The 26,032-nt window shown below is 37.1% G+C and overlaps 5 protein-coding genes across 5 annotated transcripts; 4 read left to right on the top strand and 1 right to left on the bottom strand.

Annotated features, from left to right (window-relative positions):
• Positions 1-1,013: 1,013 nt before the first annotated feature.
• Positions 1,014-2,415, top strand: LOC147919540 (uncharacterized). Its single transcript, XM_087503998.1, has 3 exons — positions 1,014-1,356; positions 1,545-1,597; positions 1,837-2,415. The coding sequence occupies exons 1-3, from the start codon at positions 1,014-1,016 to the stop codon at positions 2,413-2,415; spliced, it is 975 nt and encodes a 324-aa protein (XP_087360124.1).
• Positions 2,416-5,382: 2,967 nt separating this feature from the next.
• LOC104771519 (uncharacterized) lies at positions 5,383-7,588 on the top strand. The gene is made up of 8 exons (XM_010496049.3): positions 5,383-5,688; positions 5,937-6,066; positions 6,159-6,286; positions 6,400-6,538; positions 6,647-6,761; positions 6,861-6,924; positions 7,013-7,270; positions 7,372-7,588. The coding sequence occupies exons 1-8, from the start codon at positions 5,536-5,538 to the stop codon at positions 7,372-7,374; spliced, it is 990 nt and encodes a 329-aa protein (XP_010494351.1). The 5' UTR covers positions 5,383-5,535; the 3' UTR covers positions 7,375-7,588.
• A 3,920-nt stretch (positions 7,589-11,508) lies between these two features.
• On the top strand, positions 11,509-15,056 carry LOC104772767 (protein transport protein SEC23 G). Its single transcript, XM_087505718.1, has 2 exons — positions 11,509-12,555; positions 13,173-15,056. The coding sequence occupies exons 1-2, from the start codon at positions 11,842-11,844 to the stop codon at positions 14,835-14,837; spliced, it is 2,379 nt and encodes a 792-aa protein (XP_087361844.1). The 5' UTR covers positions 11,509-11,841; the 3' UTR covers positions 14,838-15,056.
• A 497-nt stretch (positions 15,057-15,553) lies between these two features.
• On the bottom strand, positions 15,554-19,670 carry LOC104771515 (disease resistance-like protein DSC2). The gene is made up of 5 exons (XM_010496045.3): positions 19,219-19,670; positions 17,945-19,046; positions 17,779-17,839; positions 17,537-17,694; positions 15,554-17,433 (listed from the first exon to the last, which is right to left on the bottom strand). Exons 1-5 carry the CDS (start codon positions 19,668-19,670, stop codon positions 15,715-15,717), a joined length of 3,492 nt encoding a protein of 1,163 aa, XP_010494347.2. The 3' UTR covers positions 15,554-15,714.
• Positions 19,671-22,877: 3,207 nt separating this feature from the next.
• LOC104771514 (uncharacterized) lies at positions 22,878-25,276 on the top strand. Its single transcript, XM_087504665.1, has one exon. The coding sequence runs from the start codon at positions 22,959-22,961 to the stop codon at positions 24,819-24,821; it is 1,863 nt and encodes a 620-aa protein (XP_087360791.1). The 5' UTR covers positions 22,878-22,958; the 3' UTR covers positions 24,822-25,276.
• Positions 25,277-26,032: the final 756 nt, after the last annotated feature.

The raw sequence follows: 26,032 nt of genomic DNA, 5'->3' as shown, positions 1-26,032 counted from the left end.
AAAAACAAAAAAAAAAAGAGTGCACTATCAGCACAAAAGGACGAGTAAATTATAATCTAGTCGTCCTTGAAGGAATTATGGTCGTAGGACTGTTTAATATCAATGTCAATGATATATCAAAGGCACAAAACACATCTTATGCGTTTTAGTTGTTCATTGCCCTGTATGATTCTAACAAAAAAAAAAAAAAATCTTAGTCAACACAATATTAGAATGTACTTCCTTTTTTCATTCAAGAATCTGATTTCCTAGGTAATATTGATTAACAAAGAATGATCAACAAAGATACTAATATGGAAGCAAATATACTAATCTTGGAAAATATATAATATTTTTTTTTACACGAAGATACTAATATAGATAATTTATGTATTCCGTTAGCTCAGGATTGCCCTACCATCTCTCATTTGCTTTTTGCATATGATAGTTTATTCTTTTGTAAAGCAGAAGCGACTGAATGTAGTACGGTTATGGAAATCATAGGAAATTATGGGAAAGCGCCCGGACAGGAGGTTAACTTGGAAAAGTCATCTATCATGTTTGGTAAAAACGTCCCGGAGGACATAAGAACCCAATTAAAGTCTGTTATTGGTATTTCAAAAGAAGGCGGTATGGGCTCTTATTTGGGTATTCCTGAAAGCCTTCAAGGATCACGAACTAAGGTTTTTAGTTATGTTAATGATCGGTTAGATGATCGTGTGAATGGTTGGTCGGCGAAATATCTATCGAAAGGCGGCAAGGAAATCATGATCAAGTCAGTTGCGTTGGCTCTCCCAACTCATGTTATGTCCTGCTTTAAATTGCCATAGGCATTAACGTCTAAATTAACAAGTGCTATTTCAAGATTTTGGTGGCGGTCTAACGACAAAGCTCGTGGGTTGCACTGGGTAGCTTTGGATAAATTGTGTAATGATAAATGCGAAGGCGGTTTGGGTTTTCGTGATTTGGAGCAATTCAATGATGCGATGTTGGCTAAGTAGTATTGGCGTTTAATTCATTATCCAACATCTCTGATGGCTCGTGTGATGCGAGGTCGATATTTTAGGAATAAACATCCTCTTTTGGCCAAAAAGCCATATTCTCCCTCATTTGCTTGGAGGAGTATTTTTTCAACAAAAGGTTTAGTGGAAAAAGGAGCAAGATGGGCATTAGGATCTGGTTGTGATATATCGGTATGGAAAGATCCTTGGATACCGGATAACCACCCAAGACCAGCTAATGGTCGCGGGAGATTGCTCCATCCTAACTTAATGGTTAATCATTTGATCAACCCACACACTATGGAATGGCATATGCCCATCCTTGAGGAGTACATGGATCCAGAGGACATTCAGATTATTCAGGCTATGCCAATCAGTAAATCCTATAAACTGGATCGACTGATTTAGCACTACACTAAATCCGGGAAATATACAGTCAAATCGGGTTATCGGCTAGCCCGTGATTTAACTAAGGTAGTTGAGTCCGGACCGACGTGTACGGCCCTTCGGGCACAAGTTTGGAAACTTGATGTTCCCTCCAAGGTTCAACACTTCTTCTGGCAGATAGCATCTGGTTCTCTTCCGGTGTTGGAACGGCTAGCTCATCGGGGTGTTCGGTATGATACCCTTTGTACACCGGTGCAAGCTGGCGGAGGAGACGATAAACCACACTCTCTTTGAGTGTTCTCGGTCTCGTAGGATCTGGGATTTATCTCCGGTTTCGTTAACATCCGATGGTTTTCCCTATGGCTCAGTTTATTCTAATTTAGACTTCTTATTCTGGCGGGCGACATCTCAATCGAGTGTCTCGGATGTATGTTCTCGTCTACCTTGGATTTTATGGTCAATTTGGAAGGATAGGAATAAAAAGGTTTTTCAGGGTACGGAGGTGGCGCCAATAGACATTATAAATCAGGTGGCTAATGATCGAATCTTGTGGGAGGAGGTGAGGTCATTCACAGGCAGAGCCATGGATTATTCGACACCTATGGAAGATCTGGAACCTTCTCCGCGTTGTCAGGTTGATGGATCCTGGAAGGGGTCTGATTCCTTTGTGGGCTTGGGCTGGTGTTTTTGCAATAGAGAGGACAAAATGTTAATTATGGGAGCAAGATGCTATAGACGAACCCCCTCACCTCTACATTCGGAGTTACAAGCCTTGATCTGGGCTATGGAGTCTCTGTTGGCGGCTGGCGTTGATTGTTCCCTTTTCGAGACTGATTGTGCAGAGCTGGTGGCGATGGTGCAATTTCCGGATGAATGGCCCGCATTGTCCAACCTGTTGGACGATTTCAATTTACTCAGATCTTCCATCCCTGACTTCATACTACGCAGGATCCCGCGTTCGTCAAATGTGAGGGCAGATTGTCTTGCCTGTTCATCGCGTTCTTTAGTTTCAGAAACTACCTTTGTAAACTTCTTCCCTCCGGTTTGAGCAACCAACCTTGGAGTACTCTTTTAATTTAAAGTTCGGTTGACAAAAAAAAAAATTATGTATTCCAAAAAAAACGTTTATACACATCTTTCTTCAATATATATTGTCATATATATGACATAATCCATTTATATATATTTTCTCCTATTATTATTGGAGATATATTAGTGTAGTGTTATTTTGTGGTGTATTTTTTGTAGTTTACAAATTTAATCATCTAAGTTTATATAGTTTTTGTTGTTGTTATGTTATTATTTGTTTGTTTCCTTTTGTAAATCACATATTCTTTTTTTTTATAACAAGTCCATGTATGTCAAAGTAAATAGACATATTTTTACTTTAGTTTTGTTTTGTGTTATTATTTAAATATTATACTTATGTTAAACTGTATACAACATTTATAAGGATTATGTTAATTGTCAAAGTTACTTTAAAAGTGATAGATGATTTAGTTTTCTTAAATTAAAACATTTAGTTTTCGATCTTAAACATTGTTTAATTTGTCATTGGTGTTATTATATGTACATCTTGAAAGGCAAGGAACCTTTGTTATCACACGCCAAAAAACACTGTAATCATCACTGTGAAAAGGAATTACATAATAAATGCATAAGCAATAAGATAGACATATGAGAATTTTTGTTTGATAATATGTAACTAATTTACTCTAGTTTATGTATGCTTCAGAAAGAGAGTTTATCCTCCAAGCACGCTTGAGAGATTACTCTTATTTGGTTCATATCCCTTATATGTATAAGTTTTCTAACAAAAAAAAAAAAATACTAACATGCTGCGCTCACAAAGCTCGAGAAATGGTTTCTTTATTTGTCCTCAGTTTTTAATAGTATTTCTATTTACATACCACTGTATATATTTTTTAAAATGACACCCAAAATTTAATTCTTTTACGTTTTATAACTTAATTGTATCACTTACTTACATTTCCATAAAATTTTAAGAACTTTTGATTCATATGGTGAGATAATATAAAATTCATATTATAATAATTTTCATAAGTTAAATCTTAATTATACAATAATTTTATATATTCAAATAAAACTAAAAAAATATATACTACACAAATAAATTTTAAATCCCAAATAATAATTTTATAGATAAATATTATAGATTTTGTATATATAATAAAATTATTTATTAACTATTTTATTCTGCACATAGTGCGGATTGTTATTTAGAATACAATAAACTCCTCCTTCAACTAAAAAGCTGAGGTGTCAACACTGGAGAGAAACACATTCAATTTTTATTGTATTGATATAGATTTTGAAACTCAGAAATTTGCATTTTGAAATATTTTTCTTAATGTATTTTGATTCAAATAATACATTTATAAATTTTTTACATATTTTTAAATATTTTTCTTTATAAGTTTATGTTTGGTCATCAATCATAAAATCACATTTTAATTAATGTGTAGTTGACAAAAAAAATATACATATATATATATAAATAAGTCATGTATAATCATGATTAGCCGTATTAAAACAGTCTCAACTTTATAGCTTTACTAGATAAGGATCCGCCCGATGTGCGGGTTTAAAATTTTGTAAATAAAATTAAATTTGATAAAAATATATTAAAATTTATTGTACATTATATCCATACAAATCTTTTATGTATGTTACCATTAAAAGTGTATTTTTTACATCTAGATATACTGTATGTTACAAATATATTATTTACCACCACCTAGAAAATGTCTATATGAACAAATTAAGCTAACTATTATATGTCTCTTTACTTTCACTTTTGCATAGTTTCTTTAATCACCAAAATTGTTGGCTTAAAAAACTTTTTGAATAAAAAATAAATTACATCACAATATTGTATGACTAACCATGGAGAGAACCTCAGTTCTGTCCTCCTCCCTTATGGAGAGAACGTTGTGTCCAAACTCCTCCACCATAGAGAGAACCTTCGCTCTGCCTTCCTCCCTTGGGGAGATAACCTTGCGTCCAACCTCCCCCACCTTCCTCCCTTGGGGAGATAAACTTGTGTCTAACCTCCTGCACTATAGAGAGAACTTCGGCTATGCCCTCCTCCTGTATGGAGAGAACATGTTCAAATCTTTTAGCTATCTAAAAGTGGCTTGCTCCAGCAACCAATAAAACTAAATACCCTTTTTCAACGTCACAAAATCTTTTGATATAAATTTCCCAATGTATTCGTGGAAGTTTATTTGATAAACCATGATGTAGCATCTGTCTCCGAGCTCCTATGAATCCAACAACAACGATTTATGTTTTTCCAATCTATCTATATTTGTTGTAAGCTTGTCTTTGATTAGAGTTATCTGCATAAGAGAGGAGGATTTATCTGTATGTTCATATTTTAGAGCTTCGATTTATCTTGTATGATTTCTACTATGTTTTTAAATTATGGATTTTTTTGTTTGGATGATTCTTTTTCCTTTAGAATTACAAAATTGTATACTTTATAACATAATAATACTCCAAACAAAAGGAATCATCCAACATAAGAGTGTCATTTTGTAGAAATCATACAAAAAAACATTGAAATTCTTGCATTATTTTAATAATCATCATGCATTATTTTAATAATCTACAACATAATAATATTTTGACACATGTCACGATCTTATGAATTAGTAACTTTTACAACATAATAATAAAATTTTATTTTTATTTTAATAATCTTATTATTTTAATAATTTACAACATAATAAGATTTTGACACATGTTGCGATCTTATGAATTAATAACTTTTGAAACTGTACTTTATATAATAAGATATTTTCTCATGTGAAACAAGTAATTTTATAAAGTTTTTTTTTTTAACCAAACACTAAGTAATTTTATAAGTTTATTTTACACTTTTCAGACTTTCCCATTAAATTTATCAACTGTCACAATCCGAGAAACCGGTTTACCCGGAAACTAATCCGGTTCAACCTAGTTGTTTATCCCAAATACGCAGCGTTTTGACGTCCGATTGAAGAAGAAGCAAAAAAGAGCCAACGCCGAACAAAGGAAAAAAAACACAACCCCTAATTTTTGTCTGTTGTTTGTTCTCTCTGCTCTTCTACCCTTTCTCCTTGTTCAACTCTTTCAAAAGCTTTTTGCTTAAAACCCTCCGGCCATGGCGCACGGAGGTTATGCCAAGAGAAGGGTCTCGGAACCGAAACAGTCAGCAGGAAGCAGTCGAAGGTCGAAAGTATTGCGTGTTGAGAAGAAACCTAAAAATGTCTCCATCAAGAATCAGATGCGTTCCGTTGAACGCTTTCTCCGTAAAGTCAGCTCCTTTTCTCTCTTAAATTAGGGTTTTTATTTATGAATCACTCTTAAATTTTCATCCTTTCTAGTATGATATTGGCGATTCAGTTGTGTATGTTCTATTTAGAGCTTTAAGGGTTTATAGTGATATGTGTCTGAGTTGTGTTATTTTAGAGAATTTGGTAATATGGGAAGTCATATATGCTCAATTTGAAGCAACCCCTGTGAGAAGTTTAAATTTTGATGTATTGATTTGATACTTTGTAGGATTTGCCTCCTGAAGTAAGAGAGTCTCTAGTAGAGAAGTTGGAGGATTTGAAGAAGCAGCAAGACGCTCATGCCCGTCTTGCTGTTGAACGTAAAGTATTCCTCAGGAATAGAAAGATTAAGTTCTTTGGTAAGAGCTTTTAACTGATGGTTCTAGCATTTTGTGACGATTTAATTAGTAATGATAGCCTGAAAAGTTGTAGCTTTTTGTTTCTTGAATAGAGCGGAGGAAGATCGAGAGGACCATTAGACGTCTTGAGAAGCTACAACGTACTTCATCTGCTCATGTGGGAGACGCAGATATAGCTGAGCAACTTACTAAACTCAAAGAAGATCTTGAATATGTTAGGGTACGTTATCTTCATTACACTGCCGTCTCCTTTTTACTATTTCTCATTTGTTTGACTTGTTAGTGAAATTTAGAATGAACTTAGTTGAAAATGTCTGTTTTTTTTTAACGCAGTTCTTCCCCAAAAATGAGAAGTATGTATCTCTCTTTACTGGCGGTGAGGATTCAGAAGTAGTTGAGAAGAGAGGTAAACTGAGGAAGCAGATCAAAGCCAATAAAATTGTTGCTGCTGCTAGTGGGAAAGAGTTAGAAGGTATACACATGATATGTAGAGATGCTTTTTTGTTTACGTTTTATCTGGAACTATTAAGTATCGTAGCTAATAAATGATGATTTATGTTTTATGATTGTGAACAAACAGAGACGGGCAGTGAAGATGATGGTCTTCTGGACCTTAGTGATGATGATTTCTTTGATAAAGGGAGTTCAAGCGATGAAGCAGATGCAGATGATGAATTGACCGATAAGAGCGCAAAGTATGCCTAGTTAATTTAATGTCGTAATACTTTCTTTTAGACGTCAATACATTTAATTGAGCCGTACTGATAAAGAGAACATCTGATCGTATTTCTCAGGGAGGCTGCTTCAAGTGCATCTGGTAGAGCAACTTCTGGCATGTCTAGTGATGAACGTAATCAGGTATGATGAATGGTGATGCCATTTGTTAAGACATGTTTTACATGACAAACTTTGATTTACATTTTTGAATGTTTTAAAATCCTTGTAGAAACAAAACTCTGCTAGGGCTTTAATGCCACCACCACAAGCAAGGTTTGAATCAAATTCTAGGAGGAATTCATATGTACAGAGGAATGAGATGCCATCATCCTCGAGAAACACTTCGAACAGAAGAAGTGAGTCCTCATATAATACTGACAGGGCTGCTGCGGCAAGTTCATACAGCAGTCAGAGTAGCAACTTGAGCTCCAATTCTGATGCTCATAAACCCAAAAGGAAGAGACGGCCCAAGAAGAAGAAGCAACAGGTCAGTTTACTTACCCGCGGGTTAGATTGTGGGAAAATCATCTTTGAATAACATCTCATTGAAGATCTTGTAACCATAATGGTTGATGCTTGTCTTTGCAGTGATCGGGTTCTCAGCTTGTCAAAACACACACTAAAAACTCTTTATCAGTTTGTCGCTTGCTGCAATGGTCTCGCTGCTGGGATCTTATGCATATAGATATATCTATATATGTTTTGATGTGGTCATGGGATTCGTTCAGAGAGATGTGTCTGTTGAGTTTGGCGTTTGAGATGATAGATACCCTTAAAATTTCCATTATAAACTCCCTTTTGAATTTTTCTTGGCCTTTACTTACAGTTGCAGAATTGAGTCAAAATGACCATAGAGGTTCATAGAGATAGATCTTCTCTCGAATCAGTTAGGAACTCGTCTTCTTTAGAAAGTTTTGAAACCCTGATTGTACGAATTAAGTGTTTTTGAGGAAAACAAAGATTTTGATCCTACTATTAATATGTTGGAACTTGAAAGTCTTGTGACCAAAAAAGTTACAGTTACTATTTATAATGAGAATGAATATTTGTGTGCACAAAGTAAATTAAAGACACGGAGTTTGTTGTTCGTTAGTAATAGGTTTTGGTTTTTTCCCAATCTTTTGAGATCATGTCCAAAAACAAAACAACCCCAAACAAAAAGCAATTACACCATCACAAACACACTTAAATCAAGCAATCTTTTAACCAAACACCACTGATAGATCTTCCAATATATACATGCTCTATCAGTGGAATTTGTAATATATATATATATATATATATATATATATATATATATATATATATATATTAGTTAGTTAGAAAGAATGGAATTTGTAACAAAAATAATCCAATTCGTGTTTTTCAATAAATGTTGGAAGGAAAAAAACCAAAAGATTTTAATAGCTCTTGAATCGTTTTGAAAGGACGAGCCACCGAGTGACGCAGTTGAAAACTCAAAGGCAGTGCCGGTCCGTCTATAAGGCAGCCAAAGCATTCGCTTTAGGCCACATCCTATATTCTAAATTTTTGTGTTGATTTTTAAAAAATTTCTCTTAGCAGAATGGTTATGTAGCCTCCAAATACATCCAAGTTAGTGGGTTCGAACACTCAAATAGGCACTATTATTAATTTTTCTTTTGCTTTTTAAATTTCTATATTACATTATTTACAGTTCATAAATTTAGAAAACACTACATATAAAAATTGCTTTAGGGCTCGGATTCGTTTCCTCGGTGGTGGAGCAAAACCCTGGTCTACACCTTTTCCTTTGAGATGATATGGTATGTTTCTGCTCATTTTATAGGGTTGAGGTTCTTGGGAAAGATATGGGTTGACGAGGGTTTAAAACGGGTTTCAAGAGTTTGCAACGGTTTCTAAAGGTTAACAAGGGTTAAAAACAAGAATAGAGTGCGGGAATTACTAGTCGTGATGTTGGGAGCCCAAGGATTCCAGTTTTAAAACAGAGCTTACTTTTAAGAACTATCTAAAACCATGATTTTGGAGGATTTTGTGAGATTTATGAAATTTGGGATTTTGAGTGATTTTCAGTTTGTAAGGATATTTGGTGAACTGTTAAATGAATAAAGGATATGGTTTGGTGTAATTGTTTTAATTAGACAAGAGAATTTTAGACATTTTACATTTTTAGCTGAACTATAATGAATTGTTCGGTCTTCGCACAGTCAGATTTTCAGTGAGTTTTGTAAAAGGGGTCTAACTGCTCCACTAAATTGCTTTTAGAAACATCAATTTTCATCTCTGTTCAGATAGATTATGATCTATTTGAATGGACAAAGGAATATGACCTAATCATTTTTTTTTAAAAAGGGTTCGTAATATAAATGAAGAATTAACTTGTGAAATGAAGAATGGACAAAGGAATATGACCTAATTATGTTGTTATTGCGAAATGAAAATTAAATATATAACCTCACATAAATTTGTTGATAAGTTTACGGTGTTTACCAATAATGACTGAAAATAAAGAGAGAACATAGAAAAAATAATGGATATGGGAAGAAAGAATAAGAATCAATTTACTGGGGCTAAGAACAGGGTGGCATGGGGTCAACATCGGATGATCGGTTCACGGTAAGTTCTGCTTACACCTTCTTATCGAAGCAGATGGAACCAAGAGCGAGTATGGGCAGTTTCTTTGGACGAGTTTGGAGTTCCACTCTCCCTGAACGGGTCTGTGTCTTTCTATGGTTGGCAGCTAGCCAAGTGATTTTGACAGATGTTGAACGTCATCGACGTCATTTGAGTGATTCTGGGATTTTTCAAGTTTACAAAGGTGGAGAGGAAACAATTCTTCACGTCCTGAGACACTGTCCGGCTATGTCAGGACTATGAAGTCGGATCTTATTGCCAAGTAAGAGAGTGCTGTTTTTTAGCCAATCATTGTTAGAATGGCTATTTGGAAATTTGGCTTATATGGTCCTGCGGTTTGAAGTACCTTGGGCTACAATTTTTGGAATGGCAGTATGGTGGGGTTGGAAGTGGAGGTGTGGCAATGTGTTTGGAGAGAATGGAAAATGCTGTGATCGAGTACGGTTTGTGAAGGACAAAGAAAAGGAAGTATTTCAGGCACGTTTGGCAGCAGGGAAGAGTACGTCCGTGCAAGTAAGTATGGTGAGACATATCGCTTGGGTTCCACCAATTGCTGATCGGGTTAAGTTGAACACGGACGGCGCATCTCGTGGGAATCCAGGTTTGGCTACAGTTGGGGGAGTTTTACGAGATAGTGAAGGGCGTTTGTACATGGGTTCGTGTTGAATATAGGGTTGTGTTATGCACCGTTGGCGGAGCTCTTGGGAGTTTATTATGGGTTGGTTTTTGCCTGGGAGAGGAGGGTTTCTTGGGTGGAGTTAGTAGTGGATTCGGAGGTTGTGGTCGGTTTCCTTAAGACTGGGATCAATGATACTCATCCCATGTCATTCCTAGTACATTTGTGCTATGGCTTTCTCATGAAGGACTGGATAGTTCGAATATCTCATGAGTATAGAGAGGTGAATCGTTTGGTAGATGGTTTGGCTAATTATGCATTTGAGCAACCATTAGGATTGTATCCTCTTGAGGATTGTCCTTCTTTTGTTCATTCAATTCTTTTAGAGGATTCTATGGGGTCTACGCACCCTCGTCATGTGCATTTGTAGTTTTAATTTTTTGTTTTGAATAAAGTACGGGAGGCATTGTCTCCCTGTTTCACACTAAAAAAAAGAATAAGAATCAATTTTAACGTAAAAAATTTATTTTGTGTAAATAATCTCTCTTTTCAATTTTTTGAGCTAAAATGAACTAAATATATTAAATATATATTTTTTAGACTTATGAAAGAAAAAAATTAAAATAACTAAAACGTAAATATTTTTGGAAAAATTCCTAAAAAACGCTTCAATCTATTTTTATTTGAACGTTTAATACATCATAGTTTTTAATTGAAATAAAAATACTCAACAGATTACATTGTTGTCAAATAAAATCTTTTTTTTGTGGTGAATTGACAAATAAAATCTTATCTTTAACTTAGTTTGACTAAAATAATATATTATATAAAAATTATACCATTACCAATTGTGCTAAAAATTCTTGAAATTACAATATTTTAGTTATACAAGTTGAAATGTTTGAATGACTAATATATCAAGTTTGTGACTAAATATTAAATATTTGCACATATCCCTTATATAATAAAAAGGAAGTACACAACCTTTTTTGTAGACTATATAATACGGGTTATAAAATTAATTATTAATTATTTATATTTGATAGGTTATAGGTTATATTGATTGTAACAATTAATTAAATCTCGATTTAAGATCCTCTTAAAAAGGATATTCGAAAGAATATCATCAAATCTCTAAAGAATATTTAATTAATTACTCTTCCGCAGATTAAGAGTGATTTCGGGTTATACTTCTTTTTACAGGGTAACAAAATCTAAGCAGGAGGTAAAACGGAGGATGTTATGAAATTTAAAAAAGTTCTCACAAAAAGGAAATGGAAAATCATTGAAAATTTTTAGTTTTAGTCACAAGATTTTAACCGTGTAGAAGCACGGATACGGTTACACACAATCATATATTATTGTTTAAAAAACACTTTTTAAATAATTACGTAAATTATATTTTATATAAAAAAATAATATAAATAAATAAAAAGAATTTTAAACCGTGTTAGTCCTGATATAGTATATATAATAAGAAGGGAGGGTAGATTTGCAATTTGCTCCGGAAAAAAAAAGAAAAGAAAAAACAGTGTTTTATTTTAAAAATGATATAAGCCTTTATCGGAGAAGAACGAATCTATTTCTTCTCATGGACAAACTCTGAAATCGTAAAAAAATCAAAGAATGTTTTTTTTTCTTCTTCGCCGGCCGGGAAAAACTTCTACAAACTCCGGTGAAACTCTTTAACTCCGATTCCCTTTCACTTCCTCGTAGAAACCAAAACAAGCTTGAGGAGGATCTGAGAGAATCTTTCAACACTTTTTTTTCACAGATCCATGAATACGGATTTGAAAAATCCCCAATCAGTGAAATCGAAGATCTGAGTTATGGATTTCTTAGAACTAGAAGCAATCGAAGGATTAAAATGGTCATGGAACTCATGGCCAACTACAAAATCCGATTGCGAATCTCTCGTTGTTCCACTAAGTATCATGTACACTCCATTGATGCACTTCTCTGAGCTTCCCACGATTCCTTATGATCCATTGATCTGTTCTCGATGTGGAGCTGTGTTAAACCCTTACGCTCGCGTTGATTACCAATCTCGAATCTGGTCTTGTCCCTTTTGCTTTCACAAAAACCATTTCCCTCGTTCTTACTCTGGCATCACTGAAACCAATCTCCCGGCGGAGCTTTTCCCGACTTACAGCGCCGTCGAGTACGCTCCGCCGCAGCGGAAATCGGGTTCGGCTACCACGACTCCCACGGCTGCTGCGAGTTGGGGTAATGGGTTTAATCAAGGGCTTAGATCAATGTCTTCGACTTCGTCTTTCTCGTCTCTTGCTTCTACTGTTGGAGGTGGTGGTGGTGTGATTGGTGAGCTTGGGCCTGCGTTTGTGTTTTTGGTTGATGCATCTATGGTTGAGGATGAGTTGAGGGCTGTGAGAAGTGAGCTTTTGTTAGTCATTGAACAGTTGCCTGAGAATTGTTTGGTGGCTTTGATTACTTTTGATTCTATGGTTAGGGTTTATGATTTGGGTTTCTCTCAATGCTCTAAAGTTGTTGTTTTTCATGGCGAACGTGATCTTTCTCCAGACCAGGTAAATACCCCTTTTGAGATTTGGGACTCTTGCTTTAAGTTTTTAGCTTCTTTCTTGCACTAATGGTGGGATTTGAGCTTAGTTTGATTAGATTGAAGGATGCAAATGCTTGAGAATTGTTCAGTTTTAGAATTGTGTTAGTGTTGTAGATATATATAGTTTGATGACTATAAGTGTGTTGAATTGTTCATGCGTGGTTGGTTGAGTGTTGTGATTTGAATGCGTTAAACAAGTACTCTTTCTTTCTATGGTTCATCACCTTGCTGTGCTTCACCATGATTGTTTGGATCAACAGCTGTGTTGAATTTGACGGAGTTCTATTCTGAGATTTGGGACTCTTGCTTAACGTTTTTAGCTTCTTTCTTGCACTAATGGTGGGAGTTGATCTTAGTTTGATTCGATTGAAGGATGCAAATTCTTGAGAATTTTTCAGTTTGAGGATTGTTAGTGTTTAAGTTATATATAGTTTGATGACTGTAAGTGTGTTGAATTGTTCATGCGTAGTTGGTTGATTTTTGTGATTTGAATGCGTTAAACAAGTACTCTTTCTAGACTGTTCTTGTCAGCTGTGTTGAATTTGACGGAGTTCTTTTCTCTGTCATTGAACATTTAAGCAGATACAACAATTTCTAGGACTTGGATATCCAAAGCAGCTTCATCATGGAAAGATGTCAGCGATTCGGAAGCAGAGTTTCTTGCTTCCATTGGCGGAATGTGAGTTTAACCTAACATCTGCTTTTGAAGAAATCGTTCCTTTGGTTAATGTCAAACCAGGTCATCGACCTCATAGGGCAACTGGTGCTGCGATCTCAACAGCATTGGGACTGCTTGAGGGATGTTCTGTAACCACGGGTTCTCGGATTATGGTTTTCACATCAGGGCCTGCGACAAGAGGCCCTGGGATCATAGTGGACTCGGATCTAGGCCATTCAATCAGAACCCACAGAGATATTATCACTGGTAGAGTGTCTTATTACGACAGATCTTGCGGGTTTTACAAGAAATTAGCAAAGAGGCTCTGTGATACCTCCGCTGTTCTCGATGTGTTTGCTTGCTCTCTTGACCAAGTTGGAGCAGCGGAACTGAGATACGCAGTTGAAATGTCTGGTGGATTTCTCTTACTGGGAGAGACATTTGAAGCCGAGCAATTCAAAAAATGTCTTAGGCATATATTCAGCCGCGATGCAGATGGGAACCTGAGTATGTATTTTGATGTGTCTTTAGAAGTTGTGACGACTAAGGATATGAGGATCTGTGGTGCTCTCGGTCCGGTTGTGTCGCTAAGCCAAAAGAACGATATAGTGAGCGAAACAGAGATTGGTGAAGGCGGAACATATACATGGAAAACGAGCACTGTCACAAATAAGACATGTGTTTCCTTCTTCTTTCAAGTGAGCAGCGAACAGAATCGAAAACCGCAGCCTGGTTCCGCGTTCTTCATTCAGTTCATTACTCGGTATCGGTATGGAAATGGAGGAATGAGGAAACGGGTTACAACGGTTGCTAGAAGATGGGTTGTTGGAAAATCTCCAGAAGTCTCGTCAGGATTTGATCAAGAAACAGCTGCTTCAGTTATGGCGCGGCTTGCAATTAACAGAGCAGAGGAGTGTTACGCCAGAGACGTTATTAGGTGGTTAGATGACGGTTTAATCCGCTTTGCTTCACGGTTTGGAGATTATATTCAAGAAGATCCATCTTCTTTCAGGTTGACTCCAAACTTCTCGCTTTATCCTCAGTTCATGTACTACCTACGAAGATCACAGTTTCTTGACGTCTTCAACAATTCCCCTGATGAAACCGGATTTTTCCGGTTAATGTTAAACCGGGAAGGAGTGGTAAACTCAATCATCATGATTCAACCAACGCTTCTCCGGTATTCATTCGATGGACCACCGGTTCCGGTTCTCCTCGATATCCGGTCAGTAACTGCAGACGTGATTTTGCTATTCGATTCATACTTCTACGTGGTTATCCACCATGGATCAAAAATAGCACAATGGAGGAAACTTGAGTATCATAAAGACGCAAACCACGAGACTTTCCGGAACCTTCTTGAAGCACCGGAGATTGATGCAGCTCAGTTAGTGACTGATCGGATTCCAATGCCGAGGATTGTGCGGTGTGACCAGCACGGTAGTCAAGCTCGGTTTCTTCTTGCCAAGCTCAATCCTTCGGTGACTCAGAAAACAGATCATACTGGTGGTTCAGATATTGTTCTTACTGATGATTTGAGCCTTCAAGATTTCCTCGAAGATTTGCAATCTCTGGCAGTGAAAGGCTGAGAAATGTGGGAGCAAACTAGTAAATTGGTTCTGTTTTGAATCGGTACAGGTAATGATTTTGACTAATTGGGTTTTGTACGAAAAAATTAATACAGTACTGGTATTTTAGTCATCATCTATACCTGTTATTGTCAGGTCTTCTGAATCGTTTAGATAGAAATGGGAATTTGAAATGTATGATTTGGTTTGGACCTGATTTATTACAGAAAGGTTTTGATCTTTGTGAGCTACTGTAATTGTGCAATGCGAAAAAGAAAGTCTCCAGTTATTTGGTGACAATTCTCTCTCAAAATTTTCAGTGATAAATTTGTAACATGTGAACTGCTTTAAGAAGTAATCACTAGAGAAGCAAATATAACTAGTTGATCACCAAATTATAAGGGAAACAGGTTACATGAGCTTTTGTCCAATCTCCCATCATGCAACATATAAGTGACCAAGCTAAACGATGGAGCATCACAGGACCACTCCTCATTTCTTAGATGAGTTCAGCTGATGAGGCTTTGTCACCTTACCTAAGGCGTGCCTTAATTAGTTAATTATACGTATAGCCGTCTGGGAGAGGCCCATCTTCTTTCATTTTTCTGAACAAAGCATCACTTTCCTGTAGTCTGTGAGTGAGACTCATGAAACCGGTTTAGTAATCCTTAGTTGATCCATTGGGGCTTAACCGGTTTGTGTTTGCTAGTCTGTATATCATTTTGGTGCTGTAACTGTTAAGAAACCAAGATCAATCTCTTTATTCCTTAAAATCAAGCGATACAATTAATTGAGAGCATGAGGAACATTGTACAACATCAAGCATACCGAAACTGATGTTGAGCCGATGAAGCGACTGGATCAGGAGAAAGTTCTGACAACGAGCCGCAATAACCCATCAAATGCCAGACAATTTCTTGTTCAATCTCTCTGTTTTCTTGTTTTTTTCTTGCCTCTGAATAGATTTCTCCAGCTTCTTTGCTGCCTTCCTAATAGATACACACAGTTTCTTGTTTATCTTCTCTGGTTCTTCTGAAGAACTTGGCCGCTTTCTTTTTGTGCTTCTCCTTGTTTGTAAAGCGGTTTCTCCAGCATCTTTGATGTCTTCATAGTCCATATCTACAACGCTAGGGATCTTGCATTTATCACCCTCAAGAGGAAGAGACGATAAGATGGGGTGAGCTACGTAGTCATATTTGGGGTGAGCTACATAGTCATATTTGCAGGGACATGCCTCTACGAATTGCACACCACATCGTAATATCTTGCAAGGAAGGCCCCCGAAATCAAACTGCAACTTGTCTTCTGGAATGTTGTCTTGCTCTAACGTGAAATAAGAGTTGAGAATAAATAAGTGATCCGTCTCAAAGGTATATGACACATCTATGTATGGCCATATATACACAGAGGTAGAGTGGTTGCCTCTGAGGTGACAAGATATTTGGATACAGCTAGCAGGGACATCATTTGGCCAATCTCCCGCAGGAAGTACAACGCAAGCTTTGAATTTCATGGATCCGGATAGATGCATGTGATGTAAATGGATAGTCAGTGAACTTCCTCTAGCTTGGTGACTAAAGTATTCAGGAACTTCACCACCTGGTAAGATTGCATAGCCACAAGCCCATTCTTCAATGAGTAGTATACGAGCTTCTCGTATCAGTTTCACGCAGTTATTGAACTTGAGAATGAGCTTGGGGTTGTGATATGAGTTACATGGCTGAGATATGCTTTCCAGTGACCTACAGTTTTCTGCATGCAGTTCTGACAGGGAGTCTGGAAGCTCTGGCAGTGAGACAAGTTCCACGCAGTCGTGAAGGTGAAGGGAGTGTAGATGTGAGAGATGTTTGATGGAATGTGGAATACTTGTGAAATCATTTTCACTCATAAACAATTTTAAGGGGAAGCTATGGATATTTTCAGGTATATCTGCCGGCAGACTCTTAGCTTGAACATTGTCCAACCTCAGTAACAGCTCATGCTTAAAGCTAAAGCTCTGGAAGATTTCTACAGGAAATTTCCTCACATTAATGCATCCTGTAAAATTAAGCTTCTGGAGACGTATTAACTTACAAATGTCTGGCGAGATGTCTAGCAGCTGCTCACAGTATGTCATTGACAATATCTTGAGCCCATTGAGATTCTTGATCCAGCCAGGAATCTCAGTTATTCTTGAATAGTCCAGATACAACTTTGATACGGTAGCTGGAAGAAGAGGGAATGTTGTAACTGTTTCACAACATATCATTGTTAATCTCTTCAGACAATTCCAATGTTGAACTGAGAGAGGCACTTCTTTTATTGCTGCGAAGGACGCACTTAGACAGACAATTTTACTAGAAATCTCTGGAAAATCTTTCAGTCTCGAGCACTCGCAAATATTGAGGAAGCTTAGAGACTTCAATGCGAGGTTTGCAGGAAAAGACTCCAGGTTTATGCATTCCCCAAGGTGTAAGTAATTCAGCTTTTGAAGTTTTCCAAAAGAGGAAGGAAGTGTGGCCAAACTGCGGCAACGAGTCAACTCTATTCTCTCCAAATTTGTTGCTTTCGAAAGATCAGGAAGTTCTTTCAGGTTGACGGAGGCACACAAGTTTATTTTCTTCAGACAGTTGAGCATCTGAAAACAATTGTAAGGAAACAAAATGTGAAATTCATTGTTAGTTTGGACAAAAACTAAAAACACAATGCATTTTACCAAGAAACTGAAGCCATAAGCTTACAGGGTCTCCTTGCCAGAGCTTCTCCAATTTGCTCTCTCGCATATTGATTTCAACAAGAAATTTCGCAGAGAGTTGGGTTTGCATATATTTCATAGGACACGCTTCCCAATGGAGTAATCTGAGTCTAGGAGGTAAAGGCAAACAGTCCAAACCTTCATCTAAATGCAGTCTGGCCTTATTAGACCAGTGTTTGTAAAATCTTAAAATTTGGAGATTATGCATTCCAGCGAAAGCTCCCTTACCTAGGAACAACTCCTCGATTTCAGACACGTTAAACGATATGCCTAAAACAGTTCCTGTTCCCTGAAATATTCTCCAAAGAAGGAAAAAAAACCCAAGGTTAGAACAATCTGATTGCTTGAAATCATACTGAGAAAGCCAAATAAGATGATAAAAACAAGGACTTACGGTATTATCAGCAAGAACATCATTGATCGTTTTAGCATCCACTAGAAATTGACGTTTCCCAGGTTCATGGGTTGATTGTCTACGAACGATTAGTCGCCCCATGTGTTGTAACAAATTGTGCATCATGATACGTTTGTCACTCGAGATAGATATGAGAGCCCTTTCGACTAGGACGTCAAGTCCACTTTCAATGTCAAGATCACTATTTCCAAGGAGCTGGGTCACACGATCTTTTCTTTCACCATTGAATAAGCATGCAATATGGAGAAATATAGCTTTGAGATTATCATTATCACCTAAGCTATCATAACCAATTCTTAATATCCTTTCAATGTCTGCATGAAGAGTGGCCTTGAGACTAGGTAGTGCACGAATCCACTTCGTTTTGCTTTTGCCACGCAATGATGAACCCAAAACAGATAGACCTAATGGAAGACGAGTGAGCTTTGTAACTTCATTTGCAAGCTCCACATATCCATCTGCTGGGGAATCTTGTCTGAAGGCTGATTGAGAAAATATCTGCAGAGCTTCAAGTCTTGATGGAAACCCCACCTCATATATATGGTTGATATCATGCGCTTCCAAAATATCTTTATGCTTGGTGGTCACAATAATCCTACTTCCAACACCAAACCAGTGAGGTCGATCTGCTAGAGCATTTAATTGCTCTATGTTATCCACATCATCAAGAACAACGAGCACTTTCCAGTACCTAAGCCTGTTCTCCGCAACACCTAGATTTTTTATCCTCAAATCCTTATCATTGAACAGTTCAGAGAGAAACCTTTCTTGCAACCTCAACTTCGAACTATAGCTTTCATTACTCCTATAACTTCCTTTAACATTCTCCATAAAAAGAGTAACCTGAAAGCTGCTGGATAACCGATTGTACAACGCTCTAGCGATTGTGCTTTTACCAATGCCTGCTGGACCCCAAATCCCTATCATCTTCACTTCATTACTCTCCAGACTTAACAATAAATTCATCTTTTCTATATGATCTTCGATTCCAACGAATTCATCGAAATCCTTTGACAGTGTAGAATTCAACTCATTAGAAACATCTCTGCAAATTTTTTTTATCATAGCTGCTTCACTATGCCTGAACAACAGAGACACAACCATTTCTTCATCAAAATTAACTCAATAGACACACATTTGCAATTCTGCATCATCCGATTCATAGGTATAATACATTCCTAGCAAAATCGTTCTATGGAGTTGGAGATAGCAATGACAAAATTAGTAATAGTTGGAGTCAAAAATACACAAACCAGTTTTTTGAATGCTCTCCCGAAATGTTGGCAACATCAATCAAAGCTCGCTTCCATCTCTGCTTCTCGTCCTGTGTTTTCCCCAAACAACTTCTCTCGAAGCCCTTGCCAAAATCTCCGATCTGGTACCGTACATGAGACGGATCCACATCGTAGAAAACTGTCATCACCATCTGTTCTTGAGAATCTTTGCACTCCATGATCTCCAACAGTTCGTTTAAGCACCAGCTCGAAGAAGCATAGTTCTTCGATAGGATGACGATGGAGATTCTCGATGCCTTAATCGCTCGTAAAAGCTCTGGATGAATCGATTTGCTATTGATTCCATTGTCCACGAATGCTATGATCTTTCGGTGCTGGAACTCGTTGAGCAAGTGGCTGAGAAAGGTTCGTCGGACGTCTTTGCCTCTGAAACTTGGGAATATGTCGTAAGATGAAGATGAAGAAGCCATGAGGGAGATGGCAAATGAAGGGCCTTTTAGGCCCAAACAGTAAGCCCAAGGCCTGATAAACAACAAACGAAAATGTTCTCTTGTTTGATTATGGCAAAATTAAGTTTTTTTCTTCATTCTCTGTTTCTGATTGTATAAAGCCAAAACTCTCCTAGAGCTAATCTTTTAAGTTGTTGACAAAAAAAAAACCAAGAATCAATTTGGAGAACATATGAATATCATGTTACTTATTTATATAGTTGTGGTATCTCATTTACAATTCAACTCTTACATCTCCATTAACTCTTGGAAAATTGCTAGATGTTCTATAATATTTAGACTAGATCAAGTCTCACTTATTTTTATTTTATTTTAACTAGATAAAGCCTTAATTATCTCCAAAACGTGAAGGCAATAATCATGAAAGATTTGTTGATATGTTAAAAGAGTTACTTGTCAAAATCTCTTATTTGGATGCTGAGCCGTTGACATGATGTCCTCAAAGTTTGGGACTAGTCTTCTTGGGTTTGGATAAGGGAGGATAACTAAGGAAACATTCATACAAACGAACTATTCCTGTTATTTTTTTAGAATTTAGACGAGTCTTTATCATGAAAACACCATAAAATCAGTCATATTAATTTTTCATTTTTTATTTTTTATTTGGTTCAAAAAAAAAAAATCATTTTCTTGAGAAAGTCTCTTAAGAATCTGAATCTAAAGAAAAGGTAAAAAAACTCATAATCCACTTTAAATTAAAGTCTTTAATCACTACGACGAGCTCCGCCACCATCAAGGCATCAACATTAGAAAGCATATCTCTATACGGAGATTCCAAATCATCAGTCACAAGATCATCTAATTACATCATGCAAAATCACAACCAAAACAACAAATCCAACGGTTGTAAAAAAGCTAACCGGAGAGAAACCAAAGACTTTCGAAGCAATTCTTAAATGGTACACACTTTATCACTTATCAGTCAAATACGGAGGACGATTATTTCTGATACCTGATGTTTTGATATGGGAAAAATGTCAAAAAAATCTCCAACTTAAGTTAAACGCCGTCGTTTTACCATTTAAAAAAATAGAAGAGAATGTTGAGCTATAGTTTCGAACCTTTGACCTTTGTTAAAGAATCGATAGTTATTCAACCAGCTGAGCTGTAGTTTTTATTCAATAATTCTACCCAAGTATTCAGAGTTCTTCTTTTTCATCTTTAGCCGGCGACAAAACTAATTTCTTCTTCATCATCCATCCATAGTTGCCTCATATGTTTTCTCTCTATTACGCTTCTCTTTGATCTTAACCAAATCGTTTCTTCGTTGATTGAGGATGGCGGGTCTTCAAGGGATCTAGATCTAGTTCCAGAGATCGGATTGAAGGGTAAGAGTTGAGCGGCGGGGTTGCAAGTTTCATAGGATAGGTCGATAGGAGATCTGGGTGTTGGGGGAGTAAGTTTCTAGTGTCGGTTACCTTACGGTGAGGAGACAGCTGGTTCAATCGACGGTGTTGCCGTGTGGTATACAATTTTAAACTCAAGACAGATCCGGGAGTTGGAAATATTACTTGTGCCCTTAAACCTCTTTACCAACCTGGAATTTTTAACCCCTTACTTTTCTTGTCATCTTCTCCGTTTAGTTTTGTAACGATTCCGACAATGTAACACACCCTTTGCCGATCACCCACTTCGTGGGTTGTCTGATGAAAATATTATTATTACAAAAATGTGTTTGTGAAAAATAATCAATAAATAACTCTGGCTTAGTTGGTTAGTATATTAAAAAAAACTCTGGCTTAGTTGGTTGAGTATCAATTATGGACACATTAGGTGTCGGGTTCGAAACTCGATTCTCACTTTTTTTATTTAAAACTATAAAACGACGGCGTTTAACATAAATTGTTAATGTTGACTTAATCCGTTAAATTCATCCGTTAGTTGACTTAGAGACATGCCTTATTTAGCTAAGTCAACAAAAGTTAACGATTTAATTTAAAAGTCAACTAAAGTTAGCTATTTAATTCACCACAATGAAAGTTGATGCTTTTTTTCAACATTTTTGGTAAGTTGGGGATTTTTTTGACATTTTTCTCTTTTTGATATATAAACTTAGCTGCCTTTTACGTATCAAAAGCTCCACACCAAAGACCCCTCCTCTTGGTGTTTATATTATATATTAGTAGCTGATTTTGTGGTAGATGACTGTTATAACTTAGAAACATAGGGATTAATCCGTAAAGATTCTTATTATTTTTCTCCAAATGGATCACCAATTGAAACCATGTAAGAAACATATAGGTTCCTCCAAAATAATGAATCTTATAAAAAGAGTTGAGATTATACGACCAGCGAGAACAAGCTTGCTTAATTATAACAAAATCTAACAAGAGGTATCGAGATTGACGGTAAAGTTAATCAAGAGGTATCGTTGCGTGTGGAAGCTAATTGGGATTCATGCTTGGCTGTCTACATTTCACCAAGTAGTTCTTGACCAGGTCTTTAGCTCGTCCACGTTTCTTATTTGGGGTCCAAGGATACCGTGACTGGCTCTTCTACTCTGATGCTGCTGTACAGTGATCGGAAAGCAGCACATACACCAAATGTGTTTTTGCTAGATCTTTTATCGTAATGAATAATTGTAATGTAGTATGTCAGCAGTAGTGTAAAGCTTTATACCATCTCACTTTACTTTTCAGTAAGTGCCCTCTTTTTGTCTTTGAATTCTCTTCAGTTCTGGAGTTCCCTATAAGTGAGATGGTCTAAAGCTTTGCAAAAAATATGACTTGTGTTTCAAGCAACGTCCTCTTTTTTTTTTCTTCTGTTTATAAAATCTTAAGTCATTCAATTTAAAAACTTGCCTGTGATAAACATGCTTCACTGTTGCCCTCCTCAGTAAATGATCTTTATAGTCTTTTGTCTTTTGGTTTTATAAAGTCAGGTAGCGTTATTATTATTATTTTTTACGTAGAAGATTATCCAAATATAATACGGTATGATAATGATTTAAGAAAAAGAAATAACAAAGGAAACATTTATCATCATATATATACTGTATATACAAGATTATCCAAGTAAAATAATATGATTTTTTAGAAAAACAAAAAAAGGATACATTTATCCATTATTGGATTCCAAATAGGATTCCTCCTGTTTTCTAAAATCCTAAACCAACACAACTTTGTTAGATATATATATATCGACCACCTCAGGTCTTGTTCTGTTTACGATCTATAATCTCTCTACCGTGAAGCTAAGAAACAAGGATACCTAGCAAGAGCTTTGTTTTTTACTCAAAGAGGATTAAAGATGCAAGCAAGGATACCTATATTCGCAATCTATGCGATTTCTGTACTCGTGTTGTTTCTTCTCTTCATTGAATCTCCAAAATCTGTTGTTCCTGACAACAACTCACCGTTCAAACGAGGCTTGCCTCTCTCCAGAACCGCTGACCCCGTGACAATGAGTAGTAGTAGTATTGTTACAATTGCGGACTGCTCGGACCATTACGATGCAGAAGACTTGGGTACCACAGTTGTAGACTCCGACCATAATGAGAAGGAAGGCATAGGTACCACATTCGTGGACTCGGACCATGACGAAACGGATGAGTTAGGTACCACAGCTGTGAAAGACCATAACGAGAAGGAAGACATAGGTACCACATTCGTGGACTCAGACCATAACGAAACGGACGAGTTAGGTACCACAGTTGTGACAGACCATAACGAGAAGGAAGAATTGGGTACCACAGTTGTAGACTCCGACCATAACGAGAAGGAAGACTTCGGTAACACAGTTGTGGACTCAGACAATAACGAAAAGGAAGAGATAGGTACCACAGTTGTTGACTCAGACCATTGCGAGAAAGAAGGGTTAGGTACCACAGTTGTGGCAGACCATAACGAGAAGGAAGACATAGGTACCACAGCTGTGGACTCAGACCATAACGAAGCAGAAGAATTAGGTACAACAGTTGTAGACTCCGACCATAACGAGAAAGAAGACTTAGGTACCACAGTTGTGGACTCAGACCATAACGAGAAGGAAGACTTAGATACCACAGTTGTGACAGACCATAACGAGAAGGATGAATTAGGTACCACAGTTGTGGACTCAAACCATAACGAAGAGGAGGAGTTAGATCCGTTGGTACCTCCTCGTAAAGCTGGCAAGAAAGAGAGAATTGAATGGTTCAGAAGAAAGCTACCTGAGCTGGAGATACTGAAATCGACTAGCAAGAGCAAGAGATTCCATTCAAGAGTTTTGGATCTGTACAAGAATAATTGCTCTGCTCAGTTCTTTATGGTTTGGCTTTCTCCTGCAAAAACCTTTGGACCAAGAGAGATGTTAGCTGTTGACACTCTCTTCACCACCAATCCTGGCGCATGCTTGGCGATTTTGTCCAACTCCTTAGACTCCCCTAGAGGATACACCATCCTTAAACCATTGTTTGATCGAGGCTTCAACCTTATTGCTGTAACCATAGATATCCCGTTCCTCGTCAAGAACACTCCTGCAGAAGCTTGGCTGAAAAGACTAAAGAGTGGCCGCATGGATCCTGGTTCTATCCCCTTGTTCATGAATCTCTCTGACCTAACAAGACTGGCGGTGCTCTACAAATACGGAGGAGTATATCTAGACACAGACATCATCTTCCTTGATGATATAACAAGATTGAGAAACGCTATTGGAGCACAGAGCATGGATCCGAAAACAAAGACATGGTCAAGACTAAACAATGCAGTGATGGTCTTTGACATCTACCATCCGCTTATGCGAGAATTCTTACACGAGTATTCCACAACTTTCGACGGAAACATATGGGGACACAACAGCCCTTACCTAGTCTCTAGAGTCATCACAAGATTAGGAAACAAACCTGGATACAACTTCACAATCTTTCCACCAGATGCTTTCTATCCAGTGAATTGGATCAACATGCCAAAGCTTTTCAAGAAACCAGCAACCAGAAAAGAAGTACAATGGGTAGAGAAGACGGTACAGGACATGAGCAAAGGGAGTTACATGATACATCTATGGAACAAAGTCACAAGGAAGACTAAGATTGAAGAAGGAAGCGTCATGTACAATCTCATCTCCACTCACTGCACAGTCTGCAAAAACATCAAAAACTCTCATATACTGTCTAAACAGACACAAGGGTTCTAGTCTCAACTCACTGCACAGTCTACAGAATCATCACAAATTTTCATACTTTCTACGCAGTTACAAGGGTTCTTGTTTTTCAGAGAAGCTTCATGTACAGTCTCGTCTCTACTCACTACACAGTTTACAGAATCATCACAGATTCTCATACTTTCTAAGCAGAAACAAGGATTCTCGTTTTTCAAGGAAGCCTCATGTACATTCTCGTCTCCACTCACTGCACAGTCTACAGAATCATCACAGGTTCTCATACTTTCTAAAACAGATACAAGGATTCTCGTATCAAGTCACTGCACAGTCTGAAGAAACATCACTAATTGGATTGTTGTTCTTCTTTTTTTAAAAATGCTTTTTGTTTGGTGTTCATATTTGCTTTACTTTTTCTCTTTGTAAATGACTCAAATCAGATAAAAACTGATTCACAAAGAAGCAAACTTTAATAGAAAGGAGATGTTTCAAAAAAATTCGAATTGGGAAAGTAAAATTAAGAAACTGGAAGAGAGATTTGACAACTTACATTCCCAAAAGAGAGATTGAAACGCTTTCCTTTAGCTGAATGAGGAAGCGGGGAGAGAGAGACACACACCGGCGGTTCCCGAGTGAGAAGATCACCGGAGTATACGCGACGCCATCACCGTGTTGCTGTTATCGAATGTGTTCGAGGAAGAAGAAGAAGATAAGGTAGTGAAGGTTTTGTGTAATGGGGAATGTTCAAAATCACACATTTCAAAGTGTGAGGAGCGGCGCCGGAGATCGATTGTGCGGTTTCTTTGACGCCGGAGATTACTCGATTTGCCGCCAGGAGGAGAAAAGACTCGTTCATTCATCAACTTTAAAATTTTTAATAGGCCCAAACCCATTAAAAGCCCATTTAAATGAGTCCACCGTATTCGTTTTTTTTTCTTTCTTGAAAAGATCATCGATCACTTGATACGTTCGTTTTTCAGTTTTTTCACACATCGTTTTCAAGAATCGAAGTTGGTCAGATTATAAGAATGTAATGGAGATAAAATATACCTAGTTGAAATGCATAAAGGAATCAGAGTCGGTCAAAGCTGTCAGTCAAGTCGTTTACACATGGAACTTTCCTAATTAAAAAGTTAGGAAACGTAGTCCGTCAAAAAGAAAACTCAAAGACTGTGTTATACAACTTACAATATAGTAATAGACAGAAGAACAAACTAATGCCCCCTAAACACATTTATCCACTGATG

This window comes from Camelina sativa, chromosome 20, assembly GCF_030686135.1.
Source record: "Camelina sativa cultivar CO46 ecotype springtype chromosome 20, ASM3068613v1".
NCBI classification, from domain to species: domain Eukaryota; kingdom Viridiplantae; phylum Streptophyta; class Magnoliopsida; order Brassicales; family Brassicaceae; genus Camelina; species Camelina sativa.
This window is presented reverse-complemented; position numbering and strand designations above follow the sequence as displayed.

Bases quoted from the DNA above. Each gene is read 5' to 3' on its own strand.
- LOC147919540 (XM_087503998.1), top strand. From the start codon at position 1,014: ATGGCTCGTGTGATGCGAGGTCGATATTTTAGGAATAAACATCCTCTT. The intron at 1,357-1,544 runs GTAAATCCTATA...TTCTTCTGGCAG, and splicing joins TATTCAGGCTATGCCAATCA to ATAGCATCTGGTTCTCTTCC. The intron at 1,598-1,836 runs GTATGATACCCT...TCAATTTGGAAG, and splicing joins CTAGCTCATCGGGGTGTTCG to GATAGGAATAAAAAGGTTTT.
- LOC104771519 (XM_010496049.3), top strand. From the start codon at position 5,536: ATGGCGCACGGAGGTTATGCCAAGAGAAGGGTCTCGGAACCGAAACAG. The intron at 5,689-5,936 runs GTCAGCTCCTTT...GATACTTTGTAG, and splicing joins TTGAACGCTTTCTCCGTAAA to GATTTGCCTCCTGAAGTAAG. The intron at 6,762-6,860 runs GTATGCCTAGTT...CGTATTTCTCAG, and splicing joins TTGACCGATAAGAGCGCAAA to GGAGGCTGCTTCAAGTGCAT.
- LOC104772767 (XM_087505718.1), top strand. From the start codon at position 11,842: ATGGATTTCTTAGAACTAGAAGCAATCGAAGGATTAAAATGGTCATGG. The intron at 12,556-13,172 runs GTAAATACCCCT...ACATTTAAGCAG, and splicing joins GTGATCTTTCTCCAGACCAG to ATACAACAATTTCTAGGACT.
- LOC104771515 (XM_010496045.3), bottom strand. From the start codon at position 19,670: ATGGCTTCTTCATCTTCATCTTACGACATATTCCCAAGTTTCAGAGGC. The intron at 17,840-17,944 runs GTAAGTCCTTGT...AGAATATTTCAG, and splicing joins ATGTTCTTGCTGATAATACC to GGAACAGGAACTGTTTTAGG. The intron at 17,434-17,536 runs GTAAGCTTATGG...AATTGTTTTCAG, and splicing joins AGCTCTGGCAAGGAGACCCT to ATGCTCAACTGTCTGAAGAA.
- LOC104771514 (XM_087504665.1), top strand. From the start codon at position 22,959: ATGCAAGCAAGGATACCTATATTCGCAATCTATGCGATTTCTGTACTC.